Source organism: Sciurus vulgaris (genome assembly GCF_902686455.1).
Source record: "Sciurus vulgaris genome assembly, chromosome: 2".
NCBI classification, from domain to species: domain Eukaryota; kingdom Metazoa; phylum Chordata; class Mammalia; order Rodentia; family Sciuridae; genus Sciurus; species Sciurus vulgaris.
The window spans coordinates 182,466,797-182,482,064 of NC_136462.1; the positions used below are offsets into that span (position 1 = coordinate 182,466,797).

Sequence of the window (15,268 nt, forward strand, 5' to 3'; positions counted from 1 at the left end):
ACCATGTCATAGGAACGATGTGTTCCTTTTGAGCACATTATTCCAGAGGGTCTTCAGGGAGCCCACAGTGGGCCAGGTGACCTCTTCATCCCCTAACTGCAATAGGTTTGGGGTGAGAATGTGATGTGTTAACACATAAAGCCCCTAGGACAGTGCCCTGCACACACAGGCCAACACTAACTGGCCTCCCTTCCCCAACCCCAGCTTGGGAACTTTTTTGGTTTTATTTTGTTTTCTTTTGTACAGGGGATTGAGCCCAGGGGCGCTTAACCACTGAGTCCCAGCCCCAGCCTTTTTTTGTATTTTAATAGACAGGGTCTTGGGCTGGGGCTGCAGCTCAGTGGCAGAATGCTTACCTAGCATGTGTGAGGCAGTGGGTTCGATCCTCAGCACCACATAAAGACAAACAAATAAAATAAAGACATGCTGTCCATCTACAACTACAAAAAATTTAAAAAGAGACAGGGTCTCACTGAGTTGCTTCAGGCCTCACTAAGTTGCTGAGGCTGGGTTTGAACTCGCAATCCTCCTGCCTCAGCATCCCAAGCTGCTGGGATTACAGGCATGCACCACCACACCCAGTGCTTGGGTGCATCTTAACCAACATTTGTAAATCCTTGCACAGCCCATGTAGCTGCCTGTGTTCATAGGTACAAGTGGTCAGGTAGTTACTCTCCTGGACTCTGTTCTAAGCATGAGTTAGCTCATTTGATTTTGACACTGTGAAATTGAAACTGTAATTAACCCCATTTTATACATGAAAATTGAGGCAAAGGGTGATTAAGTGACTTGCCTGTATTTCAATTGCAAGAAAACAATGGACCCAGGATTGAAACCCTGGCAATCTGGTTCCAGAGCTGTGCTGTTATGGTGCAATCCCAAAGCAAGGCCTCCTTGCCCTTGGCATTCACAAGGGTCTCTCAAAATACCTCAGTTTGCAACTCTGGGGAATAAACACGGTTGCTTTAATACCCCCTCCAAGTGAATTTTCCGTGCCACATGGTCTATGTTTGATCATCTCTGTCCAGTGGAACTGTATGAAATGATGGAAAATGTTCTACAATCCATACTTGTCTTAGGTAGCTACTGGTCACTAGTCACACAGGGCTTCTGAGCAAGTGAGACAAACATTGCTAGTATGACTATGGAACTTTATATAATTCTAAATAAATTAAACCTAAGTAGCCACACATGGCTAGTGACCACCATATTGGACAGCACAAATTTAGACCTTTGCAAATAACTTCCAAATTGGATGAAGATCCATTTAGTTGTTTTACCTGATGCACAGACAGACAAGTGTCCAGACAGTTCTGTTGCATGCAGATAAGGAGGGACTGACCCAGAGCACACAATGATGGCCTGAGGTCACACAGCTACCCAGCTGATTCATCGCCTAGATCCACCCTTTCCTCCACATATATGCTATGTTAGCTGGGACCCTCTCCTCCTGGAGCCCTGGTCTCCCCTCAGGGCCTCCACCTAATGTTTAGGTTTAGCTAGCTGACTCCCCAGCTTATACTGTGGTCCTCATTTACCAACATATCCTGAGACACTGATTAGAAAACCATTCCAGAACCCTGAGTCATGTATAAGAGTCCACCATGTTCATGCCCCCAGCTTCAGATTTGCTCTATGATCATCTGTGGAGAAAATGGAACCATCTGATGAGGTTGAACTAGATGTGAGATGGCAAATAGTATACCCACCATCATTCTCAATACTGTCCATGGCAGACATCACTAATCAATTATCAGTGCTACCACCCTCATTCCAGACTTATCTTCAACTCATCAGGCTATTGCATCAGCTTCATTTCTGGCCTCTGCCTCCATTCCAGAAACAATCCCCAGCATCCATTCTGTATCCTGGGGCTAAATTAACCTTCCCTAAATATATATTTGGAGTGTTGCTTCTACCCATTCTCACTGGTGCCCCTGAAAAATGTCTCCCCTTCACTGGCCCTTAGTTTAGTCTGGTTTTGCTTTTGACTTTTTTTTTTTTTTTTTTTTCCTTGTAAAATGAATGAATTGGACCACAAGATGGTAAATATTCAGCACACCTACTGCCGATCCCATGCCAATATTCAAGGTAGACATCACTAATTTATTAAAGGCTTCTTTCACCCTGAATTGATGTAACTTTAAAACAGCTGATCAATATGGACATACTAGTAAGCTATAATCTAGTTAACATCCTGCAATATGCCAACTTTCTCCTCACTATAGAAATGGGGAAATTGAGGCCTAAAGAGGTGAGAGGGGCTGTTTATTTCTTTTATTTCTTAAGGGCTCCATCTGCCCATCTTATGCCCTGAATATGGTGGGAGGAGGGGTGGGCTGGGGTCCAGCCCTGCAGCTGAGCGACCACCAAGCATCCCTTACCCCATCATGAGCAAAGCTGGCCCCTGATGCCTGCCTTTGCCTGGACAGGTACGGGAGGCAGAACTGAGTGACCAGTATGAGGCAGCCTGCGAGTCAGCCTGCAGCGAAGCAGAGTCTGCAGCAGCGGAGGCTCTAGACTTGCCTCTGCCCAGCTACTTCCGCTCCCGCAGCCACAGCTACCTGCGGGCCATCCAGGCAGGCTGCTCGCAGGAGGAAGACAGTGTCTCCCTTCAGTCCCTCTCCCCGCCGCCCAGCACGGGCAGCCTCAGCAACAGTCGCACACTTCCAAGTGAGTATGGTGATGATGGGGGAGAGGCTGTATTTTGTTTTTCAAGAGGACCCCAGGAACCACACATGGTGGGCCAGCCTGGGGGATTGCCTGGGAGGAAGCCATAGTGGGCCGGCCACCACTGGAAGGATGGATGGGAGAAAAAGCAGAAGGGCTTGCGCTGTACTTCCCACAGATTGCAAACTGGAGCTCAAAAGAGGGGCAGAAGCAGAATGGGGGTGGGGCCAGGGCTCCTGGGATCCTTTGTGGCTTCATGGATCACAGCAGCCACCTGCTGGTAGGCAGGACTCACTGAAGTGGACCTACCTGTTGGGATTAATCAAGGAGGCAAATTTCTAGGGAGAGTAGGACCTGCAGAGAGGGCAGATCTGTGTGGATCCTTCTCATAGGGAGTTTCAGGAACCCACTCTTCCTGATTATCGTTCTGACTCCTCTGAAGATAACCCACGTGTAACCCACTATGTGACTGAGCAAGCCATGCAGTAATAGAAAAGTCAAGACCAAGAAAAAACAGCAACATTTTCTGATTTAGTAGCGAGAGATCTGAGCTTATTCTAGGTAGTTAGTTCTGCTCCCTGAGCCTTAGTTTCTCCATCTATAAATTGAGGATATAAACCAGGCCCCAGAGAGCTCTTGGGGAGCTGAAGACTGCAGAAAGCTCGTTGTCGCACTCCTATCATTTGGAGACAGGAGGCTCTATCTAAACCCTCTGTGTAGGAGTGTGACAGTAGTAGCCCCTGTTACTGGTTCTCAGACTTCATTCTGAGCTTCCTGACAACTGAGGGCAACTGGGATTAGTTGTCGTAGAAGAGATGACCATTTCAAGGGCCGTTAGTGTTTGATGTCACTGAATGAACTTGAACCCCACAGATATTCTACACACAGGGAACCAACTTAGTGATTAAATGACCTGATCTCTGTAAGGGCAGAGCAAGAAACAATTTGCCCTGACTGGTCTTCCTGCCCTGCCCTTGGGCGATACCTGGAGCAAATCCCTGAGCTCTTCTGATCACTTCTAGAACTTAAGGATCAGTCTCATTTTCAGATGTTAGAGTCCAGTCTGATCCAACTTTACAACTTCAGCTTTGTCCCTCTCAAATGCCAGGCACCTGTGGCTAGGGCCAGTCATGGGCTGGGCAGCCCTCAGTGGAGAGCTAAGTGGTGGTCAATGTCTCTCTCTGCCTTGTTCACCAGTGTCTGTTGCTCGTTCCTCCAGGTGGGAAGGGAAGGAAAGACAGATAGGGCAGGTGTTGTGTGGCGCTGGGACTCCGACACATGGCCTGAAGGGCCTTCCTAGGAGCTTCTTTCCTTCACTTCACTCCTTCTTGTTCTCCCTCAGATTCTGTCTCTGGTGGAACTCCACCTCCCCACTCAGCTTTTTTATTTTTATTTATTATTAATTTTTTTGTTTTTATTTTTTCCTTGGTAGTGGGGATTGAACCCAGGGGCACTTTACTACTGAGCTGCATCCCCAGCCCTTTTTATTTTGAGACAGGGTCTTACTGAGTTGTTCAGGGTCTCATTAAGTTGTTGAGGCTGGCTTTGAACTTGGAATCTTCTGCCTCAGTCCCCTGAGTCACTGGGCTTACAGGAGCGTGCCACCGTGCCTGGCTCCATTCAGCCTTTTTGCTAGGGAACCTGGCCTGCTAGCCAGGCACCTGGGGCAGAATCCTCTGACAACAACTCCAGTCCCACTTTCTCCCTCCATGATCACTTAACCATGAAAAATGAGGGCCTTGGCCTTATGGAACTTTGAAAGTATGGACTAGTCTCCTATAGCCTTCCTTCTAGACCTGCTAGCATGGGTAGCCCTACCAGCCTCTCCACTTTAGAGGTTTCCAAGCCAGAGTTGAGACCATGGTTCTAAGGCCTCCAAATCCAAGGAAGCCCTGTCAGCTCTCCAAGCACTCTGCTGAGTCCCAAGGGAGCCTTTGGTAGAAGATCACATTCCCCACACTCTCACATACCTGAGACGTTCTCTAAACATAACGTGGGCCCAAAAGGACATACAGCATTGCCCGAAATTCTCTGAAAATAAACCTTCACTCACCAGTTCCCTCCAACCCCAATGACTCATGAATGGACTGGAGATACACGATAGGCTGCGTGTCCCACAACTGTTTAGGTCCCTCCCTTTGTCAGCTCTTGCCTCAATAATGCTGCATAACAATCACAAAGTCAATATAATACAATGACATTTATTTCTTGCTCACAAGTTTGTCAGGACAGCTCTGTTCCACATGTCTTTCATTCTCCTCCTGGGACCAGAGTCCAGCTGGGATCAGTGGCCTAGCCAGGGCACGTTCTTCTAGTGGTGGCAGAAGGCAAGAAAGCAAGCCTAACCAGCTGCACAAGAATACTCAAGGCCCTAACTTGTGTAACATCTGCTAACATCCTATTGCTAAAGTGAGTCATGTGACTGAGCTCAAAGTCACAGGATGAAGTACCCTCTCACCCTTGTGTCAGAAACTGTACATGGGAAAGGATGCAGATGCGGAGAGGGGTAAAGAACCAAGATCAACAATTCAATCTTCTACAGTCCACTCTCTTGGCCACATTTATTCACATCCTCCAACACAGAAAACACTTATCAGAAAACCCCCAAAAGTTTCATCCAGTCATGGCATCAAGACCTCATGATCTGTGTCAGGTCCAAATGTGGCTCCTCTCCATCAATTGACCTATCATCTAAAAAATCAAGTCATTTCTCTGTAGCCAGGCCACATGCACAGCATACTTTGGTAAACAGGGACAGGCTAACTACAGTGGACACTCCTGTCTATCGCTCCACGTCATTCTGGACAAATTGTTAGGCAAATACTCTGGGATAGGGAAATACTCCTAGAATATCTCCTGTAATGGAGAATATGCCCTTTGGGCAGCTGAACACCTTCTGTAGCCTATTTCCTACCCGAAGATGGGGAGCTAAATGTTTTTTCACATCTTGAGCAATCTCAGTTCCTTTAAGCAAAGGTGACCAGTGTTACCCATGCACCTACCTCAAACACTGTGGGTTTTCTTTCTTTCTTTATTTTTTCTTTTTACAAAGTCATTCTTCTTTTTTAATGTAAGTTTATTTTATTTATTTTTTTATGTGGTGCTAAGGATGGAACCCAGTGCCTCACATGTGCTAGGCAAGTGCTCTACCACTGAACCACAATCCCAGTCCAGGCTATGGGTTTGCTATGAATTTGATTCCACATAACTCCATGTGCCAAAGCCACACCCACAATTAGGTTTGAATCATGCCCCTCCCTCTTAACGTAATTTTGCCTACTTTAGGTATAGCAGGCTTCTGCGAGACCATTCCCTTAAACTTTCTGGGTGCTCTTATGACCAGCTGAGAGTATCTACTAGATGGTACCTGGAGAGTGTTAATAAAAGGTGTTATAACCACACCCTGAATTTGGTCTGGTCCCCATTCTGTATCTTAACTGATTATGACCATGGTTTGATCTTTGTCCCCAGGCTGTATCTTAATTTAAGAATGATTTACTGGCTGGAGAAACTGGAGTTAACAGACTTATTTTCCAGCTCAGCAAGTTCCGGGCTTTCTCTATTTACTCTAAATACTCTCTACAGATTAGCTCTTTCTTTTGTGAGTTCCTCTTTCTTGTGCTTATCAAAAGCAGCTAAAAGGAGTCAGCTCTTGCTTTCAACATTTTGCCTGGAAACTATCTTTCCCAAATCTATCTGTTCGCCTCAAATTACTGTAGATGACAGTTTCACCAAGAGTTTTGACCTGCACATAATTTGGAAGATCTTTTTTCAAGCCCCTTATAACAGTTCACTCACTGTTTACTCACCTTTTGGTCCTGGAGCTAATGCAACATATTTTCAGTTTTTATTGATATCACACTTCACTTTGGGTACCAATTTGTATTAGTCAACTGTTATCACAGTGATGCTGTGTAACAAGCACGTGATTTCAATGGCACACAATAATAAGCATTTGTTCTCATTCGTGAGTTTGCTGGTCAGCTGTTTCTGCTCTATGGGTCCTACATCTTGGGACCAAAGGGTACTCTAGAATCAGTTGCCTAGCCAGGGCATGTTCTTCCCATGGTGATGGCAGAAGTATCCAAGGGCAACCTCATTGTGCAAGCACATTTCAAGTTTCTCTCTGATCCAGTTGATCAAAGTAAGTTACATGAGTCTAAAACCAAAGTCCAGTGAAATATATTCCACTCTTGATGGGAGCAACTGTGGTAACATAACAAACAGCGTGTCCACAAAGAGGAGCTGGGAATTGAGGCCAATAATCCAATCAATCACAGCACCCCCAGCACATCCCATATGGATGATACAGCTGTGGGCATTAAATACAGAAATGTGGGAGTTCTCCATTTGGGGACTTTAGCCCAAATCAAGGTGGTTAAGAAGGTATCATGTAGCAATTTCTCACACCTACCCAGACACATGTGCCCATGTGAACCTACTTATAGACCTACCTCAAGTCTTGTAGTCCTAGACCTGTATGTGGCAGATGTAAACACATGATGTAAATGTGTAAAAACAGATGTAAAAACATGTACATACTGATATTCTTCTGTCTACACATATATACCTAACATCAACATATGCCTGCACACACACTCATGTACACGTGTCTCCTCCAAGGCCCATACCCCCTCCAAACCTTGAGTAAAGCGTGCCTTTGGTATACACTGGAACCACCCCAAAATTCACCCTCCCGGGTTTCCCCTCCACACTCGCCACAGGCCACTGCATACTTGGTCTTCTTTCCTCTACCCTCTGTTCCACTCATGATCACAGTCGTGAACTCACCTACCTCACAGGGAAAACCAAAGCCCTCACATTTTCAACTCTGTGACTGGAACTGCAGTTGCATACTGAGTTAAGAAAGGGTGCTCCTTCTCCAGGCACTTCACTGCCACCTGCTGAGGAGGGGTCATGATGTACACTTTCTGTTACAATAGATCCTTTACTTCTGTCTGCCAGGAATTCGTCATCACAGTTCTATAACTGGATCATGTCTACATTGTGGACAGCACACCCCCATACGTGGCATCCTTAATCATATAAAATTCATACAACCATACACGACAGTCCTACCCAAATCCCCTCCCTCCACAAGGCAACACCAGCACACAGGCCCACCCTCACTCAGCCTCAGTCTCCCTGCAGGGGTCATCCCTGCTCAGAAGGCCCCCCTCCTCAGTGCACCAAAGTAAGTTACATGAGTCCTATATCTGTCTCCCAGGGGTCATCCCTCAGCCCCCTCACCACCACCACACACACAGGGCTCTTCTGAGCCCCACACTGCAGAGTGGCATGAAAGCCCTTTGTCTCTCTCACATGAGCACACATGTACGCAGACCAGACTTGAGTGAGCACTGGTTACTGAGGCAGTGAGAGCCTGACAGAATGTGAGCGCCCACCCACCCACAAAAAGCTGGCCAGCTTCCCAACTGCCAGTGCTGCCACTGCCACCCTCCCTCCCCCTTTCTGACCCAGATTCCTCATTCCAGAAATAGCTCTGGCAGGTGACTGGCAGGCGGGCAGCTCCAGCTGGGACAATGGGGGGAAGCAGCAGCTCAGCTGCTGTCTGTGCCGCTCCCCAGCCAGAGGACCACCTGGGAGGGGTCACAGGTGCTGTAACCTACAGTTTATGGCGATCCTGCCTCTCCTCTCTCTAGGCCTCTGGGAGAGAAAGAACCGAGAAGAGCCTCCCTCCCACTCCTCCGCTTACTCTGCCATCTTCCTTCCCCACCCCTTTCCCTCCCCCTCCAGCTTTGCCTTCTGTCTCCCCCTAGGCCCTGTTTCTCTCCCCAACTCCTCTCTTTCCAGCCCCCACCCTCTCTCTCTTCCCTCTCAGTTTCTGGCCCTCCCCATCCTCCTTTCTCTGTCTCTCCCACTCCCTCTGAATCACACTGGAGGCTGAAACATTACCCAGCAACCCCCCACAAGGATGATGGTGGAGGGCTGTTGAATGGCACCCCTGCGCCTGCTAATAGCATCCTCTGCACCTGCATATGTGCACACTTGTGCACACATGTGAACACACACATATACACAGGTGCACACACTTGGGGTCACTCCCTGGCCAAAGGAGACTTGAAGCTGAGCTAAGATCGGTTCCTGGCCCAGCAAACACACTTGTTCCCTGCTCAGGAGCCCCAAGTCCTAGATTCAGCTCTGCTCTGTCACTCTGAGTAGGTACATACCCTTCCCTGACCCTCACATTGGCCATTTGTGTTTAAGTTTGGGGACCTGTCACCAAGTCACAGGCTGTTCTGCCCTTCCTTTGCCCTTTCTCCCACTCCCCAGAACTCTCCTGGCTTCTCTGACTCACTCCCCCCCCCACACACACACACACTGATATACACTCCAAGGATGATTGACAAAACCCCTTCAGTCAACCTCCCCTAAGTCTACCCTGAGTGAGGCCCAGTCCTCCACTGTACTCTGGTTATTGCACTGCAGGCTCCTGTCAGCTCTTCCCGTCTGATCCTCAGAGTGTCAGGGCTAAAAGGAACCTCAGAGACCATCATGACCAGAGATTGCAAACAGACTTCAGTTCTTGTGTCATTTCTGATCCTCAGCGCTCAGGACTTAGATTTAGTTAAGCAGATAAGTGTGCCACCATTGATTAGTATGTTTGCTGCAGCCAGCAGCTACCCATATCTACCATTCCTGATTTAACCCAGTTACCCCAACACACACAGAGATATTTTACAAAGCAACCGCAGCCTAAAGGAGTGTCATAGTCAAGGTCACCCACTATGTAGGCCAAGGAGCTGTTTCCTACCTGGGTCTGCCTGATTTCAAAGCCTTGAGTTCTCCCTTGTCCTATGGAGCGGGGCTGAGATCCAAAGTCATGGTAAAGAGGTACAGAAGGTCATAGGAACTTCTGGGAGAACTATCTAGTAGTATGGGCAGGATAAATTAAGCTAGTGTTCAGACGAGGAACAGTAAGGCCTGGGTAGAAGCCACAGATTCAGAGAGCGATAGGAGAATCCACGAAGCCTTCCCAAAATGCGTGATGAGGCAGCAAAATTCCCTGTTGAAACGGGCACCTCGCCACAGGGCCCCGAGCAAAAGGTAGACTTCCTCCCTGGGCTCCACCAAGTCCCCAGACCAAGACGCTTCTGGTTAACTGAGTGCATACTGGTGCTGAGTACGTGGACTGTCACTCATTTTTCAGCACATCATAGTGGGGAAACAGTGACAGTGGGCAGACCTATGGCACAGGTGTGCAGGAAAGCGACAATACTTGGACTGCAAGAAGAGAAGGGCTCTCAGGGCACGGAGAACTGGCTGGGGTGGGGGCGCTAATAGACACAGCTGTGCTTCCCCCCCCCCCTTTTTTTTTTTTTTCTTTAACCGAGGAGGATAGGAAAGCGCAGGGAAGTTGAATGAACATCTCGTTCAAGGTCACATAGGCTTCAAGTGTCTGAGCCGAGGTTGGCGCCCAGGGGAACCCATCTCTAGGACCCCGGGTGCGCACAGCTACGGATGGGCAACTAGATACACCTAGGAAGCAAAGTCGATAGGACCTGAGGGCTAATCTGACTATGAGGGGCGAAAACGCCCCCTCAGGCGGTTTTCTCTCGAGCCTCAATTTTCCCGGCTTCACCGGGATGAACCGGTACGAGGTCCCACCCGTTCCACCTCCAGCACCGAGAACGCGTTGCGTTCCAGATGGAACCGGTTTGGTTGGGCGACTCGAGGGGCGGAGCCCCCAGCTCGGGCATGCACATGCCGACGTGGGCGCGCGCTCCCTTTCAGGCCCGGCCGGCCTGGGCGTGGGCCCAGTGCGCGCCTGCGCACCGGCCCCTCCGAGCGCGAGCGCGCCGGGCCACCTGCCGAGAGGGCTGCGCGCGCCCCCGTCCGGCGCCGGAGTCCCGGGCGACGCGCGCGCGGCTGACGCGGGGGGCGGGCCGGGGCGGGGCCGGCGCGGGGCTTTAACCCGGAGGCCCCGCCCCTCCGCCGTACAAAACCGGAGCCTCGGGCCGGGCCGCGTGAGGGAGGAGGGTGAGTGCCCGCCGCTGGCCGTAGCTGCCGCCAGTCCGTCCGTCACTCCGTCCGTCTGTCCGGTCCACGTCGTCGCCGCCGCCTCCTCAGCCCGGACGCCCGGGGCCCGCCCAGCGCCACCCGGAGCAGCCGCGGCCCCGCGAGGAGACGGGCGCCGCCCCCGCCCTGCCCTGCCCCCGCCCTCCTTCCGTCTGTCCGTCCGTCCGCCCGTCGGTCCGCCGCCCGCCCGCGCTTCCGTCCTTCTGTCCGGCCGCCAGCCCTCTGGCCCGTGTCCCCGCTGTGCCCGCTTTGTCTCTCCCTGGCTCGCTGTCTCTTTGTCTCTGCCCTCGCGCTCCCACCCGGCCCCTCCCTCGCTCCCCGATCTCGGGTCCCCCTCAAAGCGCTGCTCTCATTCCCCAGCCTCCCTTCCTGGGCTCCCCAGTCTTCGGGATTCCTCCTCAGCGCCCCCAGATCTTTCGGGGCCTCTCCTTGGGAACACTTCCACTCTCCCCAAGGCTTCCCCTGAGCTTCCCGCACATCCTCCGGGGGCGCTCCCTTCAACCCGTACTCCCAATCCCTAGGGTCTTGCCTGCTCTGAGCCCCTATTTCCCCGGGTTTTTTTTTTTTTTTTCCCTCTTCTGGGTGTCCCCCTTTTCCGGCAGGGCTTCCTAGATCCCTTGGGCTATCCTTGGTACCCCCAATATCTTCCCAGCCTCCTGACTTCAGAGCCTTGATTTGTTCCCTGTTGCTGTTTCTCCTTGTTCTCTCAGGCTTCCAGCACCCCCGCCTCTCTCTCTGGACTGGGGTCCCCTGCTTCGCTCTCCCTGCGCCCCACTTCTGCCTCGAGGTCTCACCACTCTATGTCTCCGACGCTGAAGGCCCCCCTCTGAGTCCTGGGCTTTGGCCACTCTTGCTTTCTTTCTGGTCCCCTGTCTCCCCTTTTCTCTGCTCCCTGTCTCTCCCTCTCCCTTCTTCTGTTTCTGCCGGGTCTTTGGGTCTCTGACCCCCATCCGGCCCTCATGGCTTTGTGTCTGGAGCTCTTGAAGCAATGTGAGTGGTGGGGAGTCCGTGTCGGGCCAGAGTCGGAGTCGTCCCGCAGGCTGGCCGCGGCTGAGGCTCCATGGGGTTGGCGCTGGGGCAGGGGCTGGCGCTGGGGCAAAGGAGGAGCTGGGGCCTTGGCAAAGGGGTTAAAGAGGGAGGGGCCAGGCTGTCTGGCGAGGAGGGAGAGGGGGCCTTCCTGCTCTGAGGCTTCTGCTTTAGTTGCTTGAGTGTGTGGAGGGCGCACCGGGCGGGCATCCCTGCGGGCTTGGCCCTGCATGGCCTGGCACTTTTGATCGCTTGTGGGCAGGCCTGGGCTATTTTGGAGCCAGCAGGATGTGATATCACTTGGGCGTTTATTTAGATCGACTGGGGGTGGGGGCTGCGTTCTTGCCAACTTGAGTAATGAAGTTTTGCAGGGGGGTGCGGCCTCCTAGGCAGCTGGGCTGTGGCGTGGGGTTTGTGGCCAGAACTTTGCAAGCTACCAGGATGGGTAGATGAAAAAGGGTCTGTCAGACTTGGTCTTGATTCACAATGAGTGGAGAGAGGAATTGTTCTTAATCTGGACACCCCTGAGTATTGGGTTTGTAGGTCTGAGACCTCTGGAGCCTTGATTCTGCCAGCTTCAGGAGGTGTGACCTTAAGTGAGACCTTTGACCTCTCCAAGTCTCAGTTTTCCTATCTCTGAAAAGGGAATCATTGTGTTTGCTGGCCTCACAGGGTTGCCCTAAAAATCAAATGAAGCATCCGTAGACTTTGTGAACTGTCAGCCTGTCTTTAAATTGAGCCCTCGAGGGGGAGAGTAGCCTTCTGAGGGGACATAACTGATTTCTGCCAGCGCTGGGACAGGGATCCAACCCAGGACCTCACAGTCCTAGGTTCTTTACCCTCCACTCCACTGCCACCTGGTTGTTCAGAAATACACCTGCCTTCTGAGAGCAGGGAAGTGTCTTTCCCTTATTTACACCCCAATTCTGGTTGCTTTTCATCGGTTTGTAATTAGGTGAATATGTGTCCAGAGAGGTGTCTTTGCTGGGGGACAGTTGGATTTTCCATGTGCTATCCCATTATTGTTTAAGAATGGGATCTGTTGCACTTGGAAACAAAGTTTGTAGTTGGGAGCCATGGCTACTTTTCCTTCTTCCTCTGTAGAGTGGGAGAACAAAGGCTCCAGCAGAGAAAGTCTCCACAGAGGACTGGGGTTTGCTATTAGGAACCCTAGGATGTCTTAGAACTTTAGAGCAGGAAATGAGACCACCTATTGTAGCCCCCTAGTCTTAAAGATGAGGCTATGAGGGCCAGAAGGGCCAGGGACCCACAGAGGTTTCAGCCAGTACTTTGCTTTGGGTGTTGGCTTCCTACTCTGTAATACGGGAATAGGAATCCTTGTCCTAAGACTGATTCTGAAATCATGGAATCCCTAAAATTCTGAAGGCAAAGTGCCAAGGTTCTGATCCTGACTCTGAAGCCAAAATACTGTGACTCTGGACTTTTGTTTTTTCCTGCTGAAAATGAAGATGTTGGGTGGCATGGTCTCTTAGGTTCCTTCCAATTCTGACTTTTAGGGTTCTGAGGTAACTCAGAGGCCAGTTATTTGAAAATGTGCCTCATCTTACATTTTAAAAGTATGCCTGATCACAGAGCAAGAAGGAGAATGTGCTGAATGATGCCTCATGTGTGCTGATGGGTGCTGTAGGGTTTCAGAGTAGAGAGGTCCTGTCTGGGCAAAGGAATCAGAAGGACTTCCAGGAGGAGGTGGCATTTGAGTTGAGTCTCTATATAAGGCATGTTCTGCCTCTTCTACAGCTTTTCCAGAGAGAGGAAATAGTGTGGGGGTTTAGAGCCACAGTCACCTGGTTTTAATCAGTCTCCATCATCCACTGCCTCTGTAAACTTGCAGGTTACTTTCTTTGAGCTTCAGTTTCCTCATCTGGACTCCAGATAATCATTTATACTCATGATTGTGGTGAGGATTAAATGAGATTTTATAAATATAAAAAACACCTGGTACCCAGTAGGCAATTGATAAATGTGAACTTTTCCCTCCCAATAATAATTTGTGGGAACAAGAGAGACCCAGCCTCTCCCCTCAGCCCTGGTAGTTGGGGTTCAGGTAACAAGGAAGGCACCTTCTGCCTCCTCTAGTAATAATAGGAATAATCCTCTAATCTCATGACTGTCTAAGGCATTGTGTAACCTGCCAGGCTCTTTCCTGACCATTGTTCCTCAACAACAGTCCTGGGAGGAAGTCAGAAACTATTGTGGATGGAGGATAGAGAGCCCAGAGCAGGATGGGGACCCACTCAGGCTCCCACTCAGGCTCCAGGCAGGCTTGGAGCCCATCCTGCTTGTCTGTTTTTCTCTGCAGCCCACAGCTTTCCTCCAAGTTTACTACTTCTACCTGGTAGCCTGTCCCTCAGGCCTCTTGCTTTGGCATCAGTTCCAGACATTTCCCTAGTCTCTGAGCTCATCTCAGATTTAAAGGAGGCTAACTTGAGACTGGGTGGGGACTGAGTCACACCTCCCCTAGCTTTCTCATCCTGAGCAGCAACCAGATGCAGCCTGAGGGCCACTGCCAGAGATCACCACACACTACAGTCTTTCCTCCCAGAAGTTCTGATGGGCTCCAGAATGTATCTCCCTGGGCTCTTGGGAAAAAGCTACAGTGGGGCTCTGTATGAATTTCTTCACTCCCCAGGGAGTGAAGGTGAAGGTGTTGCAGCAGGAAAGCAAGCCTTCATTTGTGGTGTATCCTCCCCCTTTGTCCTCTTTTCCTTTGGAGGCCCACACTGTCAAATGGCACCTCCTCCGGGTATTCTCCCCTGGCACTGGAATCCAGCTGTCAGTTCAGTCCTAGGCTTAATTAAAGTGTGACCTTAGCAAGTCACTTTACTTCTCTATTCCTTTTATGTAAAGTTCAGAGTCCTTGTGCTGTATCTCCAGAGATTCTCATTTGGCTGGTCTAGGGGCAGGAATCAACTTTTTATACCAACCCTATAGAGGATTCTAGTCTGAGAGCCTATTGGCTGCACTCTGGGAAAAAATGGCACTGAGGGTATCCTGAGTTTTTGTGACAGCTTGACTTGTCCCTCCTGGGTAACCTTGATTGGTTTTCTGACTTCAGTTTTCTTCTCTGTCTCATTGGAGGAATGGAAATACCTAGCTCACAGTTGCTCTGAGGTTGGGAATTCATGTAATAAGGGCCCTTCAAGAAATGGCAGTTATCACTACGCTTATCTTTGTTTTGGGTAGGATGGGTTGTTTGTAGAAGCAAATCCCCCTTCCCAGCTTGGCCCTGGCAGCAGACACTGTCAGACCTAGTCAGGGTGAGGGCTGTGGAATGGAACACTTGAACAGGAACAAAGGCCATGCATCAAATAGGAATTTAATAGGCTGCTCAGGTGTGTGGTGTGATTACCTCTTCACCTCCCAAATTTTCAGGTCCTGGCTATGGCTGCCTTAACTCACTCTGCCTGAACTGGAGTTAGCTGTGCTCCTCACCCACCCATTCCCAGAAACCAAGGCTGCCTTAAGGACAAATAAAATTCAAATTCTAGAGCTAAAAGATGATTGCTTCTTG

General features: G+C 50.2%; 1 protein-coding gene across 7 annotated transcripts in view; it reads left to right on the forward strand.

The window, feature by feature from the left end:
* Positions 1–15,268, forward strand: part of DLGAP4 (DLG associated protein 4) — a 178,581-nt gene that overhangs the window by 111,458 nt on the left and 51,855 nt on the right. For 4 of the 7 annotated variants that reach the window (XM_079128148.1, XM_079128146.1, XM_079128149.1 and 1 more), the window contains one exon: positions 2,433–2,673. In XM_079128148.1, the coding sequence (XP_078984274.1) occupies positions 2,433–2,673 (241 nt within the window). The other 3 variants (XM_079128151.1, XM_079128150.1, XM_079128152.1) reach the window with 2 other exon arrangements.